This window comes from Pezoporus wallicus, unplaced genomic scaffold (genome assembly GCF_028554395.1).
Source record: "Pezoporus wallicus isolate ANWC-B61680 ecotype Strahan unplaced genomic scaffold, APGP_CSIRO_Pwel_v1 contig_14547, whole genome shotgun sequence".
In the NCBI taxonomy this organism is placed as follows: Eukaryota; Metazoa; Chordata; class Aves; order Psittaciformes; family Psittacidae; genus Pezoporus; species Pezoporus wallicus.
Genome location: NW_026639781.1, coordinates 158,397 through 177,961, shown reverse-complemented (window position 1 = coordinate 177,961; position 19,565 = coordinate 158,397). Strand labels below are relative to the sequence as shown.

The 19,565-nt window shown below is 50.6% G+C and overlaps 1 protein-coding gene across 1 annotated transcript in view; it reads right to left on the bottom strand.

Annotated features, from left to right (window-relative positions):
• The window catches only part of IGSF21 (immunoglobin superfamily member 21), a 39,960-nt gene that overhangs the window by 9,081 nt on the left and 11,314 nt on the right, over window positions 1-19,565 (bottom strand). Inside the window, exons 2-3 of the mRNA XM_057416264.1 lie at window positions 8,853-8,965; window positions 1,164-1,285 (exon numbers count right to left, since the gene is read on the bottom strand). Of these exons, the coding sequence (XP_057272247.1) occupies window positions 1,164-1,285; window positions 8,853-8,965 (235 nt within the window). The remainder of the gene's footprint in view (window positions 1-1,163; window positions 1,286-8,852; window positions 8,966-19,565) is intronic.

Below are 19,565 nucleotides of genomic sequence, written 5' to 3'. Positions count from 1 at the left end.
GCCCTTTCCAACCACACACAGACATTTGGAGTTGGAAACATCACATCACCTTGGTGAAACAACTGTATTTTCCCCATCAGCCACAGAATTCTTATTACGACGTTGGGAAACATGAGCTATGGAATGCGATTGGCAACTTCTCATTTAAAAAGGACACAAAGAGGTAAAAAGTAATAATTGTGGAAAATAAATACTTCACCCTGGCTTTTTTCACCTTGAATTAAGTCTCCCCCTGGCAGTTTTTACCAGGTTTGGTTTTCCTTTTATACCATTGGCAATAAAGCAAGTGTGTAATTAGTAATAAAGCTGACACCCCTGCAAGTGATTTTGCACTTGGAAAAGAAGCAAAGACTAACTTCCATGCTGCCTGCTTTAAATATAGATAGCGATTTTGTTGTTTTCCCAAGCCTTGCTTTTCTCTGTCCTTTTTCACCCCTGGAAATCGCCACCAATGTCACCTATTCCCTAGGGACAAGAAGGAACATTTGGACAACCCTAGGATATGTGGTGATGGAGCATTAAGGCGTGGTAATTTCTTTGCAATGCAATGAATCCCTGAGACAGACAAAGACAATCAAAGAGTCAAGTGTTGCCCAAATCATAGAATGCTTTGGGTTAAGAAGGACCTTAAAGCTCACCCAGCTCCAACCCCTGCCACGGGCAGGGACCCCTTCCACTAGAGCAGCTTGCTCCAAGCCCCTGTGTCCAACCTGGCCTTGAACACTGCCAGGGATGGGGCAGCCACAACTTCCTTGGACAGGCTGTCCCAGTACCTCAACATTCTCATAGCGAAGGATTTCTTCTTGTATCCAACCTGAACTTCCCCTGTTTCAGTTTGAACCCATCACCCCTTGTCCTATCGCTACAGTCCCTGATGAGGAGTCCCTCTCCAGCATCCTTGCAGCCCCCTTCAGACACTGGAAGCTGCTCTGAGGTCTCCACGCAGCTTCTCTTCTCCAGGCTGAACAGCACCAATGTTCTCAGCCTGTCTCCATACAGGAGCTGCTCCAGCCCCTGAGCATCCTCATGGCCTCCTCTGGCCTTGCTCCAACAGCTCCATGTCCTTCAATACCTTCAACTACCCCAAAATAGGGCCAGGTTTGTAAAAATAGGCATTAGGAAGCAGCCAGCATGCTGGAGAAGGGGATGTCAAGGTGACTTACCGCACGGTGGACTGGTAGACCAAATCCTCCCTCTTCCGATAGTTCTCCATGTGGGAGAAATTGGTGGAGAACATGGCATCGAAGGTGAAGATCTTCTGCTTGATGGTGCCACCGTCGGTGACCTGCAAAAGTAAAACCAGGATATGAGATGCCCAAGGTCATGTTTGCAAATGCACGAGCATCTTCACACCCACTTTTTCATTTGTAATATGTTTTTATTATATTTATCTTTAATTTCTTCACTATTTTTCTTAAGCATCAATAACTATTATGTATCTAGTATGAGCTTGCTGAATCCAAATGCAAATCCAGTGCATTTCCATCCCGTTATCATGTTGCCAACTCCCATCTCTGTCTGCTCTAAGCAGAAAAAGGCTCTTTTTAGGAGCAGGGAGGGCTCATTTCTTCCCTGTGCCCCTCAGTGTCCTCAGATTTATCTTCATCCCTTCTGAGGAGCAAAGTTTAGCACAAAATTAGGAGGAAAAGGCAGAGGAAAGCAATGTGTGTGTGTGTGTGTGTTTATGCACGTTTTGGGGCTGTAACAGCTCAGATCGGTCCATCAGAGGGTTAGAATAGTTATTTTTTAACACAAGCCAGGTGCAGACGAAAGGGATTTGGGGGATTATCCCCCAAAACCAGCATGTCTCAGGGAGGAAACCAGTTTTGCCACCCAGCATTTCTCTCCCCACTTGGACAAAGCTCGTCTTTGGTTCCAGATTTGATCTTTTTCCCCTTTTTTATGGCTAAAAGAAAGGGGAAAAAAACCCAAACTGCTGACACTAAAACCACCTCTTCACATTTATTTGTCAAGGCTGAGGCTTTTATTGCAAAGAAAATACATGCTGGCACGGATGTGGGATAAAGAACTGCAAGAAGAATTATCAGTGTTGTAAATCTTCGGCCTTGGGAATGAGGGGAAGTTTTCAAGGACGTGTCTGATTTTCCCTGGCTTTTATTGATGCCGTGGGGTAGGTGTGGGGAGAAACCTTGGAGCTGCTCCCAGGCTGAGAAGCTCTTCATGGATCATCTCAAAGGGATTATGTTGGGGATGCAACAGAGTGGTTGGTTCAAGGAGGGATGCTCAAGGAATGGGGATGGGGAGCAGTGGAGGTGATGCTCGTAGACCAGGAGTTTGCAGCCACAGGAGTTCCCCAGCACATCTGGACAGATGTGGGCAAAGCCAGGGAGCATGAAGCTATATCCAAGGATGGGAGTGGAAAATGAAGCTCAAAGCATCACTCAAGCCACCCATGGGACCCCTTGTATCCCCCTGAGGATGCACAGTGAGGCAAGATGCTGCAGCCTGGTTGTATCCTTAGGGAATTACAGGCAGTTAATAAGCTCCTGTGGAAAGGCACATATAGAATAGACTCTCTCCAGGGATTAGACCTACTTTCAGCCTTTTATGTGCGCCCTGGGGTCAATTATTTTGGAGAGGAGCTGCATATGAAGTTGGTGAAGCCACAGGGGTGCAGAAACAGCCAAGCCACTTCTTGCTGGGTTAAAAAAGAATGACAATTCAGCAGCATGCAACAGTGATTGCCCCACATTATGTGCCCACACTGAGGAGTAGGAATAAAGGGTCACAGGACAAGGAAAAGGCAGGTTTAGGGCAGCAGAGCTGAGCTCAGGCAGCCCAAGGCTGCCTGCTGCATTATGTATAAGCCCTAGTAAAAACCTTATTCCTGACATAACACCAGCAATTGCCACTGTACAGGGAGACATTAACCTCCTGCTCCTTCCTGCTGTCACAGAGGCAGCCCCATCCTGCCTCTTTCCTCTCACCGGTGATCTGGCCCTTTGCTGTCCCCAAAATACACTGGTACCATTAATATTGCTGGAGCATCTCGCTGGGACGCTCACGGGTTAGAAAAGCATCAGGGAGAGATGGGTGGGAGACCAAGGGGATCGGTGGGGAGGGATTGTGGAGGACAAAGTGATTATAAAGGGACAGGGCCTCTCCATAGCACTCTGGGACATGAAGCATCACTGGGCTCCAGTCTTAGGGCTGAATTTACACCCTTTCCCCAAGGAGCTGCAACAAGCACTTGCTACGGCAAGAGGGAAAATAACCTGAAGGGGCTGTAGGGCGTGAGCGCAATGCTTAGTGTGCTTCCAGGGGTTTGCAGCATCCCTACATCCAAAACCATGTCACAGCCTCTGGGAGAAACACATCGTGCTGGGAAACCTCTCTTCTAGCTGATATCCTTCCTCCTGCCCTGAGCTTGCCGGACCACTCAGTCCTTCCTTGCTCAGAACCATCCAGAACACCACCAGCAGCACGCTTGTCTTCCAAAAATACAGAGTAGTTGATTTATTTGCCCAAATCCGGATGGTTTGATCCCAAAATGAGCACTACAACCCATCTTTATCTCCCAAAGGGCAGCACCCATGCTGGTGCCCCCCTCTGGCATCACTAAATCACATGCTTGATCAAACAGGTACTGGGAAGCGCAGCCCAGGCTCCCCACTGCATCCCTGGAGCCGGAGTGATGCCCATACCCAGACGTAATAAAGAACTCAATAAACTGTGCTGCTGCTTGTGACCTCTGCTCCCTGCCTGAGCATGAGGAATTAAAAGAGTTCCCCACACTGACATGTAAATGATCATCTCCCAGGCAGATGAATGGCACGAATCAAACCTCTCGCAGTTACCAGCCCAAGATCTCTCCATCAGCAGCTTTGCTCAGATCTTACAGAGCATCCCTGCAGCCTTAGAACTCGAGTTTTTTACCCTATAGAAGAGCAGGTTTATAAATCAGAGGCACGACCCACCATAAATGGGGTTGGCTTGAAAATAAGGAGGGGGCTGTGAGTTTCAAGGGGTGAGAAGTAGAAAACAGCATCCCGATGAGTCCCATCTGGACCATCCCCAGCATCCCCAAACCAACACCCCCAAATCTGGGCTGTCCCAGCAGCATTGTATGGTATAGGAAGGGCTTGCAACAGCCTCAGGACATTGGGTGTCCTTCACTTGGCTCCTCCATCCTGTCTTCCCCCTCCCCTGGAGCTGATGCCGCTGCAAGTAGTGACTTTATCACTGTCACCAGCAACACTTCCCGCTTGGAGCCACCGAGGGAGACGCCGGCCGGAGCTGTAACGTCTCATTGCTCCTAATGGGCAACGACAGAGGCAGCCCCCGCAGGGACTGAGCTTTGTCACCATTGATCAGGCAGCTCCGAGAAGTACCACCAACATCTGTAATGCATCGGCTCCTACCTGCCTTGGCCTCTGGTTTCTGAGCCCCCCCCCGCCCCAGCCTTTGCCAGGCAGGGCTCCATCGTGCAGAGCGAGCGGAGCTACGTGGACTCCTTGAAACGCATCCTGCAGGTGGGAGACCCCCTTGTTTGGGATGGGGAGCACAGGGGCTCAGGGATGCTGATGCACCGGCATCTCCCACAGGATTACAGGAACCCGCTGATGGAGATGGAGCCGAAGGTGCTGAGTGCTAGGAAGTGCCAGGTGGTGTTTTGTATCCTGAAGGAGATCCTGCAGTGCCACTCCATGTTCCAGATCGCCCTCGCCTCCCGTGTGGCCCGTGTAAATCATGAAATGGTTTGGGTTGAAGGGACCTCAAAGTTCCTCCAGCTCCAACCCCTGCCACGGGCAGGGACCCCTTCCACTAGAGCAGCTTGCTCCAAGCCCCTGTGTCCAACCTGGCCTTGAACACTGCCAGGGATGGGGCAGCCACAGCTTCTCTGGGCACCCTGTGCCAGCGCCTCAGCACCCTCACAGGGTTCCTTAGGCTTCTGCCTAAGAGCTCATCTCAGTCTCCCCTCAGGCAGGTTAAAGCCATTCCCCTTGGCCTCTCCCTACATCCCTTGTCCCAAGCCCCTCTCCAGCTTTCCTGCAGCCCCTTCAGGCACTGGAGCTGCTCTCAGGTCTCCCCTTCAGGAGCCTTCTCTTCTCCAGGCTGCCCCAGCCCAGCTCTCTCAGCCTGGCTCCAGAGCAGAGCTGCTCCAGCCCTCGCAGCATCTCCATGGCCTCCTCTGGCCTCGCTCCAGCAGCTCCAGGTCCCTCTTGTGCTGCTGCCCCAGAGCTGGATCAGGGCTGCAGGGGGGGTCTCCCCAGAGCACAGCAGAGGAGTAGATAAGTCCTCACGCATGGGTGCTATGGAGAGCAATGCCTGCCTAGGGTGCTGCAGACAACAACACCATCCCCGTCTCTCTGTTCTTTTCCTTATTGCTAATTAGACTGAGCACCAAACTCTAATTAATTGAGGCAGAGCAACCCCAGACCCAAGGGCTCCCCTCCACCCCCCGGCTCTTCCAGCTGTACATCCCTAAGCCAAACCCCTGGCCCCACTGGGCAGAGGGATGCTGAGCACAGGATCACTGCCCTCCTGCAGGGAATCCTGCCCAGCCCTCGCCTGCCACCAGAGCTGTGCAAAAGACTTTATTGCGATTGCCATCATCCGAGCCCCCGGCTGTGTGTACAGGCTGCTGCCAGATGTCTGTGCAGAGCCACAACAGACACCCTGAGGATTTTCCCTCCCTCTCCCGCTTCCTATTATTTTCCTTTAGAGCTCTGCACTGCTGCAAAAAGTCATTTCCTCCCTCCCCATCCCTTGCTGCAGCGTGGCACTGACCATACTAATCAGGTCTCAGTGTGACCCCCAAGACACCAGAGAACAGCTTGACAGCTCCGTGTCTTCCTTGGACTCATTACAAGGATGCCACCTCCCTTGTCCTCTGCACAAGGGGTTTTCGGTGCTCGCCTGACGCACAAGGGGTCCAGACCCATGTTTGCACATGTTCTCAGGCACATCGCGCCTTCTGGAGATGACTTCAGCACGGAGGGGGTGGGTGAATATTAATTATCACCTCTGCAGATGGTGCATGTTCCTGTTTGGGCTGTGAAAAAGCCCCCTTTGCTCATCCCAGGTCTCCTTCAGTCCTTGCATGAAGCAACCTAAAGCAGCGGCTCATGCCGAGAACTGAGGGAGAAGTTGTCTGCTGCTGCCACCCCTGTTTGCTGCCCCTCAGCAATGGGGCTCCCATGTTGCAGAGGGGGTTTGGGGGTGCTGGTTTGCAGCAACGGTGCTTCTCAGTGGGGTTTTACCTGCCTTACCCATGGTAAGAATCTGGTTTACACCTCACAGCCTTGGTGTGCACGCACCTCAATGGGTTATGCACCCACCCCATGGGTTATGAATACATCCCATGGCTTATAGACACACCCCATGGGTTATGCACCCATCCCATGGGTTATGCATCCACCCTGAAAGGTTATATGCACCCACCCCATCAGTTATGCACCCACCCCATGGGTTATGCAGCCATTCCATGGGTTATACACCCACCTTGATGGGTTATGTACACACCCCATTGGCTACGGATGCATCCCATGGATTATACATGCACCCCATGGGTTATACATGCACCCCATGGGTTATAAACCCACCCTGACAGGCTATGCATGCTCTCAACAAGCTATGCATGCACACCGATGGGTTGGAGATACGTGTGTCACCTAACCTGATGGGTTATGCATGCACCCTGATGGGTTATGCATGCATCCCAATGGGCCATGCATGCATCCCAATGGGATGTGCATGCTCCCAGCAGGTTAAGCATGCTCCTGACAGGTTACACACAACGCTTCATGGGTTATGCATGCTTCCTAGTGGGTTAAGCATTTACCCCATGGTTCTGCATGCTCCCAACTCGTTATTATGCATGCACCCCAATGGGTTATGAATGTACCCCATGAGTTATGGATGCACCTCATAAGTCATGGGGTTATGGATGCACCCCATGGCTTATGCACCCACCCTATGGCCTACACCAAACTGCTGCCACTGTGCTTGCTGCTGTGCTGCCCCTTCTGCTTTCCCTCCCTCCCCAACCCAGTGTGTGCCTCTGGAGCCACTCTGCATCCTTAAACTCACGGAGCTCACTCTGCCCTCTGTAAAACGAGACATGGGAAAGGGAAAGGGGAGCCCCAGAGGGACCCCCCAAACCCCGCTCCAGTGCTTCAGTGCGCTCACAGAGATGCTGTGAGGATGGTTTACAAATGGTAGGAACAGAACTGCACAGCCCCAGCATCTCCACCTGGCCCACAGGAGACCATCCATGACCTCTTGCTTGGGCTGCAAGAGTCCATGAGCAAGACAAGATGGGAGGAAAAAAGGGGAAAAAACCCTAAAATCAGAAGGGAATTTGGAAAATCCTAAGATGCTCTATGAGAAAAATCAGTTCCCGAATGCAGGAAGATCCCTGGGAAAGGAGAAAAAGGGAAGGGGAGGTAAAAAAAAGGGAAGAAAAGGGGATTTGTGATGATAAAAATAAAAGCTGGGTTATTTTTTCCCTTCTCACTCTCTCTGTGGTTACTCAGAGTGTAATTTGCTCGGCCACCCCAGCACATCGTCCTCTCACCAAGGGCTCCTACATCCCTCCACGCAGGGGGATTAAACAAATCCATCCCCAGCTCGCGGGAAAGTGGGTTAATCCAATCTTACCGAGTGGGAAAGGGAAGGAAAAACCTGGTGGAGATGGTGGAAGAAGCACTGCACAAAAATCCTCTTCCCCAAAATAAGGGGGAGACGAAGCCGACTGCAAGGTGCCATTTAAGGTACAGGACAGGTTTTGGGTTGTATTTTGCTGTTTCTCTGCTTGCATTCCCTACACACCTAAACACAAACAGCCAGGACATGATGGAAATATTCCTCTGCATGCACCACGCTTCAGCAATTCAATATATATCAGTCCAGAGAGCACCTTTCCCTATAGATAAACCTGCCAGGAGGCAAATAACAGCTTGAAGGCAGAAGATGCTCCTTGTTTGGGGAGCAGAAACAAGATGGTAAACCAAAACATATCCTCGGATGAAGGGCAGTGATTTCACCCAATGCCACCAGCCCCCTTGGCTCTTTCTTTGCCTCCTCTGTGAGCAAACATCCAGGCAAAGAGCTGATTTTTTTCCCATCCTGGAAATTTGAGTTTCCTCCAGTCAAACCATCATAGGGGGTTTAGTTGTGTTTGACAGCTTATGCTGAAATTCCCCAGAGAAAGGCAAGAATACTGCTCTGGACTGTTATACCTGAGGCTGGAACCAGGCTTGGTGCAGATGGGAGTGATGGTGGAAGGGGGGAACAGCCACAGCCTCCAAATCCCCCTTTCCCCAGATAAAACCAGTCTTGCTTTGCTCCAGATCAGCACCCCGCATCCATGAGTATTTTAGGGACAGGGACAGGAAGGGGAAAGGTTTTCCTTCAGGAGCCCAGCGTGAAGAGCCCAGCACTGCTGCCCAAGCCCTGAACACCCTCAATTTTGCCTGATTTTGCATGAAAACCACTCTCTTTTTTTGCATCATTCCACACCCAACATGCAAATCCTCTTCCCACAGCGGTGCCAACTTGAGCCCCCGCTCCTAAACCCCTCAGTGCAAAGCACCCCAGAACCAATCCTGCCAACCCCAAATCCACCTGGAAAACAGAACAAAATGCCTGGAAGAAGCCTCGTGGAGCCCTCAGGATACTACAAATCCCCTTTACATCTCTCCCTGCTCAGCTTTTCAAAGGCCAGGCTGCCTGCCCGCTTCACCGAATCGATATTCCCATCGGCAAGAGCACCGTCTGCCTTTCTCTCCACCATCCAGCCTTGACCTTCTGTTGGACAGGAGCAAAGCAGCCGGGTGGCTTCATGTCCCTGTCCCCAAGGGCAAGGAAGAGGCACTGGCACTGCTTACCCGGTACCAGACGATCTCCCGCATCTTCCCATCTGTCTTGAAGTTGCATTTCAGAGTGACGGCATCTCCCACCACCACGGGCGGCAGCGGCTCGATGCTCACTGTCAGGTAGGCTGGAAAAGGTACAAAAAAGGGAGAAAATGAGGCTTGAGCTGCTGGGGAAGGATGGGGAAGGGGGTTAAATACTGTTCTCAAGTGGTTTTGTAGTATTAATAGCTCTGGCTGCATCCCACACAGGGATAACGCATAGGGAAGCCCCTCAGAGCGGAATCTTGCCCCATTGCTGCAATGAATTTTGGCTGCTCCCAATACAACAAAGAAGTAGAAAATGGGAGAAAAATCCTTCTTGACCTTATTTACCAGCTTATAGCACCAAAACGCAAGGAACAAGCATTCAGCTGCTTCTCCCCTGCCCAGCTTTGCAAAACTGAGCACTTTTGCCCAAATAAACCCTGGGCACACAGATTTTGAGGCTCACGCTGTTTCACACATAAAGCCCTGGTCCCACTGGCCACCTCCCCCACCTGCAAACCCAAACCCACCCTTCCTATGAAGATCATGGAATGGTTTTGGTTAGAAGGGACCTTAAAGCCCATCCAGCTCCAACCCCTGCCATGGGCAGGGACCCCTTCCACTAGAGCTGCTTGCTCCAAGCCCCTGTGTCCAACCTGGCCTTGAACACTGCCAGGGATGGGGCAGCCACAGCTTCTCTGGGCACCCTGTGCCAGCGCCTCAGCACCCTCACAGTAAAGAACTTTTTCCTTAAATCCAACCTGAACTTCCCTTGTTCAAGTTTAAACCCAGCTTCTACTTCACCTCCCCCATTGCTTCTCTCCCCATTGCAGGACAAATTCCTTGCTTTGCTTGAAAACCCTCTAAATTACTCATTTCTTACAGGAAGAAATCAATCAGAGGATGTGCAAAGCCCAACCTGTGGTTTTACAGCCTGTCTTTGGCTGACAGCCTGCTGCTTCCCCATCTCCCTATAGCTGGATGCAGGAGCTGTGCTTGTAGCAGACGGGAAGTCAGAGCACGGCGGCTCCGTCTGGCCCTTTTCTCCTTGTTTCCCCTCGATTTGCTGCAGAAGGATTGCAGGAGCACGGAGCAGCAGGGTCAGGAGGGCAGGCATTCACATTTCTGTTTTACTCTCCTCTATTTCCTCTGGCTGCTGGGAGATGTCAGATTGACAGCCGGGCAGATCCAAACCCTCCTTTAGCATCCTTGCCCTGACTGTATCCGTGTCTGCAACCAGGACACCCCAAACCAGCACTTAACCTACCACAAAAAGCCGTTATTTGCTTGCATCAGGTGGAAAAACAATGGGGAAAAGAAACCCCAGAGCACCTGGATAACGGGAGCAGGGTTGGAAATGGGGCTGCACAAACTGAGACTCCTCTACAGAAGATCCCTTGGAATAGGGGAAGGTGGTTTCCTATGTCCCACAGGCAGCGATTTGAGGCTCCCATCCCTTGTAAACCAAGTTGCTGGTGTTTTTGCAATGATCTCAACCACGACCTGCGGGAGAGCATGCTGCACGCACACGTGCCTGCTGCAACAGCAGAGCAGCGTGGCCTGGCATATTGAGGGCTCTAAAACTCAAGAAACCCTCTTTGTGCTGCTTTCCGGGGGGAGCTACGGGAGCAGGTTTGCTGGATGCAAGGAAATGGGATAAACCATGGTTTTTGTTAGTGGTGGTGAGCATTTGCAGCATTACGCTGCAGGAGACAGCAGCACTGGGCAGGGATGGGGGCTGAATGAAAGGTTGTTTTAGCCCTGAAACAGTGCACAGCACGATGGGGTTTAACACTGCACCTTTGCACCCCCAGCCTGATGCCTCCCTCCTTGCTGACAGCAACCCCGATCCTCACATTCATTCCGGGCCAGCTTCTTTCCAGCCTCTCTCCTTGCCTGGACAGGGTTTATTTTAGCACGCTAAAGCAGGGATTAATTCCTTGCGGCTGCCAACAGAGCACACAACCCCCTCGGACTCTGCAGATACAGAGAGGCAGCAATGGGAGAGGGAGGAGGAGGAGGGATGCGAGGAAGGTCAGGCGAGGTCTCGTGGCGGGTGCCCCAGTTCCCCTTGCTTTTCTTTTGACATTTCCAATAGGGAGGTGAGCAACAGGCAGGAGAGCAAAGGGAAAGGGATGAGCAAACATTCTGCAGCCACCCAGAGGAAAGCAGGGATGGATTCAAGCCAGGGATGGAGCCTCCATGTGTCTGGAAAGGCTCTGCCTCTTCATTAGGCAGGCAAGATTCCACCTTCCTTCTGCCCCGGTGCAGATCAACAGGGTGATAAAACAAAGCCAATGGGTGACAACGACAGAGTTAAGATTGCATTTTCCCTTGTGTCCACGGATTATTGAGAGATGGGAGATCCTGGTTCATAACTGCATCATCTCCAGGTGGTTTTCCATCCCTCTTCCCATGTCATTGGGCTTCACACCCTATGCACAACAATGGGAAGCTAAAGCATCCTCATTCCAGCCCAGCCAAGTGTTTTGGTGGTGCTTAGGCCATCTCCTGATGGTTGGTGCCTTTTAAATTCAAAACCAGCCAAGTTGGGGATGGTTGCAATAAATCACCTCCACTCACGTGAAACAAATGCATTGACCCAAGTAAATCCCTGCAAACACATTCCCAACCTGCACCTTCTAGATGGCTCCAAATACAGCCCAAATATGCCCTGCTCCCTCCGTGAGCCACAAAACCCTCTTTGAGATGGCCACCAGGCCATCAGCTCCCATTTCCATGCCCAGTAATTTGGGCTCAGCTGTGCTGGGAGGATATCTGGTCCTTAAAAACACCAGAGTGTAACCAGAGGATGCTCTGGCTTTCCTGAGCAGATCCTGCATGGCAAAGACAAAGCTCTGGAGCTCTGTGATTTGTTGCACCAGTGCTAGGGGGATAGGGACTCCACAACGGCTGATGCTGGAGCCCCAGCAGCACCTGGAAGGGGAAGGAAGGTGAAAATCCACCTGCTTGAAGAGCATCAGCTGCCCAGATTCAGAGCAAAATCACCCTAGAAAGTGGGAAAAAGAAGGAGATGAAGGAGAGAAACAGATGCATGATCCCTGGAGGAGCCAGCCCCATAAATGCTAAGGATGTGTGTAAGGGAGAGGGAAAAGCAGTGAAAATAAAGCCAGGTACTGAAAAATAACACAGGAATCCAGATGGAGCTGTCCCAAACCTGCTGTTTTGCTGTGGCTGATGTGCGTATCTCATCCCTCATACCCTGAATCTCATCCCTCATCCCCTCCCTTCCCTTTGTTTTCCTACAGCAGAGGATGGCAAAGTGTCACCAGTCCTCAAAACCCCTACTTTGGTCCCTTTTTGGATTTACTGTGAAGAAGAAACCAGCAGTGACAATTATTACTGACTTTTAAGTCCTATTTAAACAGGGCTGAGCGTCAGATTTGCACCTCCAATGGAAGAGCCCAACCCACCGTCTCCATCATCCTCTGTGTTATCAGCATCCCAAAAGCAGCTTTGAACCCCGAGGCTCCTCTCCTTCCCCTTTGCTCTTTTGAAATGAGACATATTCCTTAGTGCAAGCTATGCCAGGCCACCCTCGGATTAGATTCAGCCCTATGGAAATCCAGCCCTCTGATTAGATCTCATCCCTGGGGAAAGAAGAGTATTTTTGCTAGTGAGCGGTGGGAATTCTTGCGACATCCACTTTAAAGGGGGGTGGAAATAAAGGAGGGGAGGGGGAAGGGAGAGATAAATGAAATGTCCTTTTAAATCAGGAGTGACACATTAATAAAAAGAGCACATTGAAACATGCTCAGTGCTTTCAATCACAGAATAGCTGCGAAGGAGGGGGCAGGTTTCACCCCGGCCACGCAAGCGGAGGATGCAAACGGATGCTTCCACCAAGGCACTGGCAGAAAGCCCTGTTTCTGCCCCATGGGAGCATCCCAAATAGGCTGAGGTCCCCCCTGTCCTGTTAAGGAAGGGGAATGAGAGAGTGGCTGAGTGGGTGGGTTGCAAGCACTCAAGCACAAGCCACTACAGCACGCGTGGGTGCCCTTGGAAACCTCGGGGTGAAGGAGCCTTTGGGTGTCTCCCAGCACCACAAAGCAACCCCTCTGCATCTTCCCCATGTGCCTGGTATTTTTTAACCTACATAGAATCATGGAATGGTTTGGGTTGGAAGGGACCTTAAAGCTCACCCAGCTCCTGTCCATGGGCAGAGACACCTTCCACTAGAGCAGCTTGCTCCAAGCCCCTGTGTCCAACCTGGCCTTGAACACTGCCAGGGATGGGGCAGCCACAGCTTCTCTGGGCACCCTGTGCCAGCGCCTCAGCACCCTCACAGGGAAGAGCTTCTGCCTAAGAGCTCATCTCAGTCTCCCCTCTGGCAGGTTAAAGCCATTCCCCTTGGCCTGTCCCTACATCCCTTGTCCCAAGCCCCTCTCCAGCTTTCCTGCAGCCCCTTCAGGCACTGGAGCTGCTCTCAGGTCTCCCCTTCAGGAGTCTTCTCCAGGCTGCCCCAGCCCAGCTCTCTCAGCCTGGCTCCAGAGCAGAGCTGCTCCAGCCCTCGCAGCATCTCCATGGCCTCCTCTGGCCTCGCTCCAGCAGCTCCAGGTCCCTCTTGTGCTGCTGCCCCAGAGCTGGATCAGGGCTGCAGGGGGGGTCTCCCCAGAGCACAGCAGAGGGGCAGGATCCCCTCCCTGAGCTGCTGCTCACGCTCCTTTGGATTTTCAGAATCTCTCCTGTTCCCTGATTTCTCACCTCCCAGCACTTCCCAAAAAGCCAACCTCAAACCACCGATGGACTGTAGCCACTTGGGACATATCCCCAGCCTTTAACCCATCCCCATCCTTGCATTTGGTGCTGGTCATTTGGAGCAGAAAAGGTGTTTCCAGGGATCAGAGCAGAGCAACACCTTGGGATGGAGCCAGAGAAGAGGACACGTGGGGATGCAGCTGCCCCATCTGCCCCCACCGTGTCCCCCCCATCCATCAGGTGCCAACACATCCCTCTCGGCAGAGGCGACAGGGAGAGATAATATTAACACATCATCATTTTAATCAGCCTGTGATTAGCAGGGCTCATACATAATTCACACCAATTTCTCCCCAGCCTTCCGGCAGTCACTTTGCCAAGCCCACAATGGTATTTTGGGGTGCAAATACAAGGAGGGAGGGGGGAAAAAGGGACCAGGAGCTCCCTAATTAGTGCAGAGTTGATTGTTCTCTAGGATTTAAGGCATTTGCTGCTTGAAGAGGCACTTTGCCCCTTGCAAAAGAGCCAGCTGTGATGCTCACAAATCACACCCCAAAACAGCAGGGAGTGATCCAGCTCCCCATCCATAACCACAGGAAGGCGATGGCCAGCACAAGGGGAAGCCACCAGTGTGCAAGGGCTCATGGCCACGAGTGGAGCCTTGCAAACAGGGATGTCACCCGCTGCACGAGGCGTGAGGAGCATTAAGCAAACGCGCTTTGACTCGCAGCACTTTGCAACATCTTGTTCATTAAAGATTAAACACCAGCAGTTGCTCCCGTTCCTGGGAGCACCACAAATGCCTTCTCCCTCCCTGCCAAGCTCCGCCGATGCCTTATTTATGATATTCCACGTCGATTTACAATGATAATGTGCTGCTGTCTGTCCTTGCTAACCCAGGAGGCCTGCAAGGGGTAAGAACCAGTGAAGGATTCGCATCTGCCCCAGTTTGGAGTGGCCAAATTTTGCTGAATCTGGAGCTTTTCCTCCTAGAAAGCTGCCGCACTGATTTATTTATGTTTTTTGTAAATGATGGAGTAAGTGTTTTAACACAGGTTTAACAACAGCGAGTGGAATAGGATGTGACAGATGGACTCAGCATCGTGCTTCCAAAGGGCACAGTCCTTTTGCAAAGGGGATCAAAAATGGGTTGCGGGGAGCCTGTTCGTGTTTGTAAAGGCATAAACTGCTTCAGTTTTCTTTGGATTTTTAGCTTTTCCTTCAAGCAATCCAAAAGCTGAGCTCCAGCAGAGCTGAGCATCCTGCAGCCCATCACTGCCCATCCCAAAATCACATTGGCTTTTGCATAATGGAGCTGGTCCGTGAAGTAAACCCACTGAAACAACATCACCCGCTGTGAGGAAGAGCCCTGCTGGCAGAGAGCAAATTGTATTAATACTGTGTAAATAGGATATTAACAGGCCGACCAAACAATTAAGAGCCCATAATTAAAATTCATCTTCCTTCACATGGTGGTGTATTAAAGTACAAACATTTCATTAGATGCCTCTTACCTCAGCCATTTGCATAAGTGGGAGGAAACACTTCACAGCTGTAGCTCTGATTGTGCTTGATGGGGGGTTGCTGGACCAAACCAGCCCCTAGGTCCTTAGGTAATGCAGAGAAGATGTATAGAATATAAAGGGAATATGTATAGGATATGCTTTAGTCCATTTTTCTTTGCCTAAGTAGGATGCAATAGGTGCACTGAGCCTGACAGGTCCTACGGATGCATCTCATGTCATGTTAGCTCCTTGTAATGTAAGTCAATAATTCTAATCAATGCATTGATTGAGCAGGGCTGGTTTGGCCTTTTGACCCCCTTTAAATCAAGATGAACTGAGAAAACCACTTCATAGGGGCTCCTGGGGACAGACAGGCCATAAGGGGTCTGCTTCAGTTAGGATTTCATAATCAAAATGGGTCAAAACAACAAAACAATAAAGATCTACTCATCAGATTTTATCACCAATGCAAAAACCAAACCCAAATCCCAATTATTTCAGTGCTGGTGCCAAAACCCAATTGATATTGGACTTTTGGACACTGTCCACAGCTTTCCTTTCCTCCTTAAATCCCAGATTTCTCCTAGAAAAAGTATCCTAGTCGGAAAGAGAAAGAAATGATGCCTGATTTTGCGCCGTGCCATGGTACTCAACACCACTTGTATGCAGCAGTCTTAGTATCACAGAGAGCATCTTCAACACCGAGCAATCAAGTAAGGGCTTCCCAAAGAGATCTGTCAATACACCTTCAGAAAAATCAATTCTTACACTAGTTTTGTCCTCATTATGAACACTAGAGTCAGCTTGATATTCTTAAGGGCAGAGATTGGCTCTTATATACCAGTGCCTCTAGCTAAGCACTGGTATGGTGCAGTAACATCGTAAGCTGCAGAGAAACAAAGACCCAGGCTCAAAATGGATCATGCTGGGCTAAAACCATGTTTCAAATGCTTCAGCTCGGTAGGGTTTTCCGGCACATCAGCACAACCTTGGCATGGTAAATGACCTCAGACACAGAAAGGGAGAGTTTGGACCACTTTGGGCATGCAAACGCAATGCATCCTTTGGGTTGTGGGAGCCTTGGGGTGCTGCAGTGTCTCCTTCTCTCTCTCCATTGCTCATCTCCATCTCCCCCTTCCCCTCTCTTATTTGTTTCTATCAACTACTCAAGCCCCAGCTCTATCCATCACCAAGGGCTGGCTAATAAAATAGATGGAAACACCAGCTTTCTACAAGCTTGTTGCCACCTTTGGTGCACGTCTCATGACAAACAAATCCATGGTGGATAGAGCCATCTGTATGAGGTACGTGGCTTGGGCACGGACTGGAACAAAACCCTGCTTTAACATCTTCATCACGCCTTTCCTAAGTGAAGGCTCATCGGCAAGGCTGTTCCAGCTCACCGGAGCACAGGATGAGAAAGCCCATTTCTAGCTTGGATTCTTTTACTCACAGCACCAAGTTAGTGCTTGTACTACATTTCCGTCAAGGCATTTGCCTGATAGCCTTGGGAAATCGGTTGTTCCAGTAAAAAGATGGAAGTTCTGAGGCAAAACAGTTGAAGCATTCATCTGGAGCAAGCCCCTGCCCTGCTACAAACACTCCGGATGACCTTGGATGCATCATTTTGATTCTCAATGGATCCCTCAACCTAAAAGTCAGGTGGTGTCCCAGAGGCAAACTCTGAGGCACAATGTTGGTGGTGTAAGACATGAAGCCAAGGTCCACATGCTGCCCACCCTAGAGACGCAAGCCACTGCAAAGCCAAACCCACCGACTACAACATGAGAGATGGTGAAGTGCCATTTTGGGGGCAAATGCAAGAATAAGGACATCTGAAGGGAAGCAGAGGCAGTGGATAACAGGGAGCAGGAGGATTTTGAGGGTACCTTACTGGGATGAATGGGAAATATTTTCCATTTGGGTAATACTTCAGCACCCCCAAGGGTGAAGAGCGTTAGATGAGCATTTCTCTACATACACATACAATCATGGAATGGTTTGGGTTGGAAGGGACCTTGAAGCTCATCCAGCTCCAACCCCTGCCACAGGCAGGGACCCCTTCCACTAGAGCAGCTTGCTCCAAGCCCCTGTGTCCAACCTGGCCTTGAACACTGCCAGGGATGGGGCAGCCACAGCTTCTCTGGGCACCCTGTGCCAGCGCCTCAGCACCCTCACAGGGAAGAGCTTCTGCCTTGTCTCCAACCTGAACTTCCCCTGTTTCAGTTTGAACCCAGCACCCCTTGTCCTATCACTACAGTCCCTGATGAAGAGTCCCTGCAGAAAAACCAGAGACCCAACCATGAAAACACCCATGAAGAAAGCCCAGAGACCCAACCAAACCCAAGAGCCACTTGGGAAACATCCATCCAAGCCCTATAAATCAACTCCAGAAGAAGCAGCCAACATGAAGAAGATGGGTCTTGCAACCCCACGCAGATTATCAGCAGGGTTGCACTTGCTGCATCGAGAAGTCTTCTTGATATATTGCATTTTATTAGCTGCTCCCAAACCCTGCACAGGCTGGGAAGCCATGTACATAAATTATAGATTGAATATTTATCTCCCACCACCACGCAGACGTGAAGTATGTTTAGCAGCATTTACTCTAGCACAGTAAAACTTTATTTATACTATCTCCTCCCCACTCAGCTGGCGTGCTCAGCGCATCCCCAACAGCTTACAACACACACCTCCACCTCCTAATGATGCTTAAGGGGGGGGAGTGAGTCTATTTTACTACCACATCTTCACCCTACTGATACAGCCATTAAAATGTAGTGCTTTAGTGCAGCACTGAAGCACCCAGCTGTGGTTTATGGCTGATAAAATGGGTGGCCACGACCTGTGATGGGTCATTGGGTTTGGGTTTTGGAAGGGGAGGATGTTTGTCATCGTTATGGTGCTCATCGCTCTTGTTCCTTTATCCCCATTTCCAGGTTATTTAAGGATTTGGCCATCCTGGGTGCCTAGTTTGGGCGGGTTTTAGGGTCCTAAATGATGTCTTGTTCCAGGAGAGGAAGGAAGCTGGGTGCAGCAGAGCCAAATTACCTTGAAAACCCAATGGCATCACTGATTCAATGCCTTTGCCAGCACCTCTTGGCCTCTCCTCAGCTGTGTGAGCAGCTGCTGGTGCCAAAATGAAGCTCAAATCGTGCCCGGGTCAACCTGGGCCTCAGATGCCCCATTTTTTAAATGGAGACGGTGCTCTTCATTTGCATGTATGCAAATAGGGGCTGACTGCCTGCAATGCTGCTTGAAAAGCCCACAGCTATTCAAGGCAGAGTCTTTTAAACAAATTGCGCCCCAATTTTTCTTCCAACCCATGAACTAAAGACAACAGATTTTGGCTAAACAAGGAGCAAAGGAGATGCCACCCGTGCAGGCTGTGTTGCACCAGCTCTAAGTACACATCCCTTCCTTTTCACCCCCTCTTTTCCCTTCCCTAATGAAGCAAACCCAGCTCCCGCAGGATTTCTCACTCTCCTGCAGATTTCCTCTGTGGCAAATGGATTTTCCTTAAAGTTTTTCCACCCAAAACTGCTGCCACCCCCCGGCCTCGAGTACAGAGCAATAATTCCCCCCTGTGTGCCACTTCTGCTAATAACTCCCAGGAGAGATTTGCTTTCTCCTTTGCCTACTAATGCCTCATTGCAGATCCCACTTAACCTCAGGACCTGCTAAAACCCCCCCAAGTCATCCTTATTTCACCCCATTGACCAGCTCTCCCCCATGCTGCACTCTGAACCACTCCTCCAAGCTCGGCAATTACAAGTATTCCCACAAAGTCTTGCAGCAGGATTTTCTCTTTCTCCAGCAAATCCCAAGCTCACCAGACAAGGAATTTTCCTACAATCCCCCTTTTGCTGAGCAGCAACAATCACCTGCCACCAAGTTCAATGCAATGCCTCTGGGATGATGCAGAATCTCCCTACAAACCTTGCAATAGATGCCTCCCTGATGCCTGGCTACGATGTGGAATAATGCTCAGGACCGGGATGTCCGGGTTCCTTGCAATCTGGTTCATCAATTCATATCCCTTTGCTTTTCCAGTACTTTTAAGCAAGCAGCATCACAGTGAGGGCAGTGGGATCTGCTCAGCTCCACTTACTGCCCAGGAAAATCCTCCCCACGCAGATGCAGCGTTTAATCCAGAATTAAGTGTGGCAGGAGAAGGAGATACCACATCATAATCCTCCGCTGCAAAGGACTGGAAATGTGCTTCTTACCCACACCACACTTCCAGCAGCAGGCTCAGCTTTCTATCCTGACACAGGAGAGATTCCCCATTAGCTGGGTCCCTTCTGGCATGTCTACCCATGTTGGCATCAGGAAGATCACAGAAGGGTCAGGGTTGGAAGATGCAACATCTGGATGCTTCCCCCAGGCACAGGGGATTACGGAAAACCTCACCTGGGATCAAGGATCTTGTGTCCAGCCAGAGCTGAAAGCACCAGTGAGCAAAACCCATCCCTTA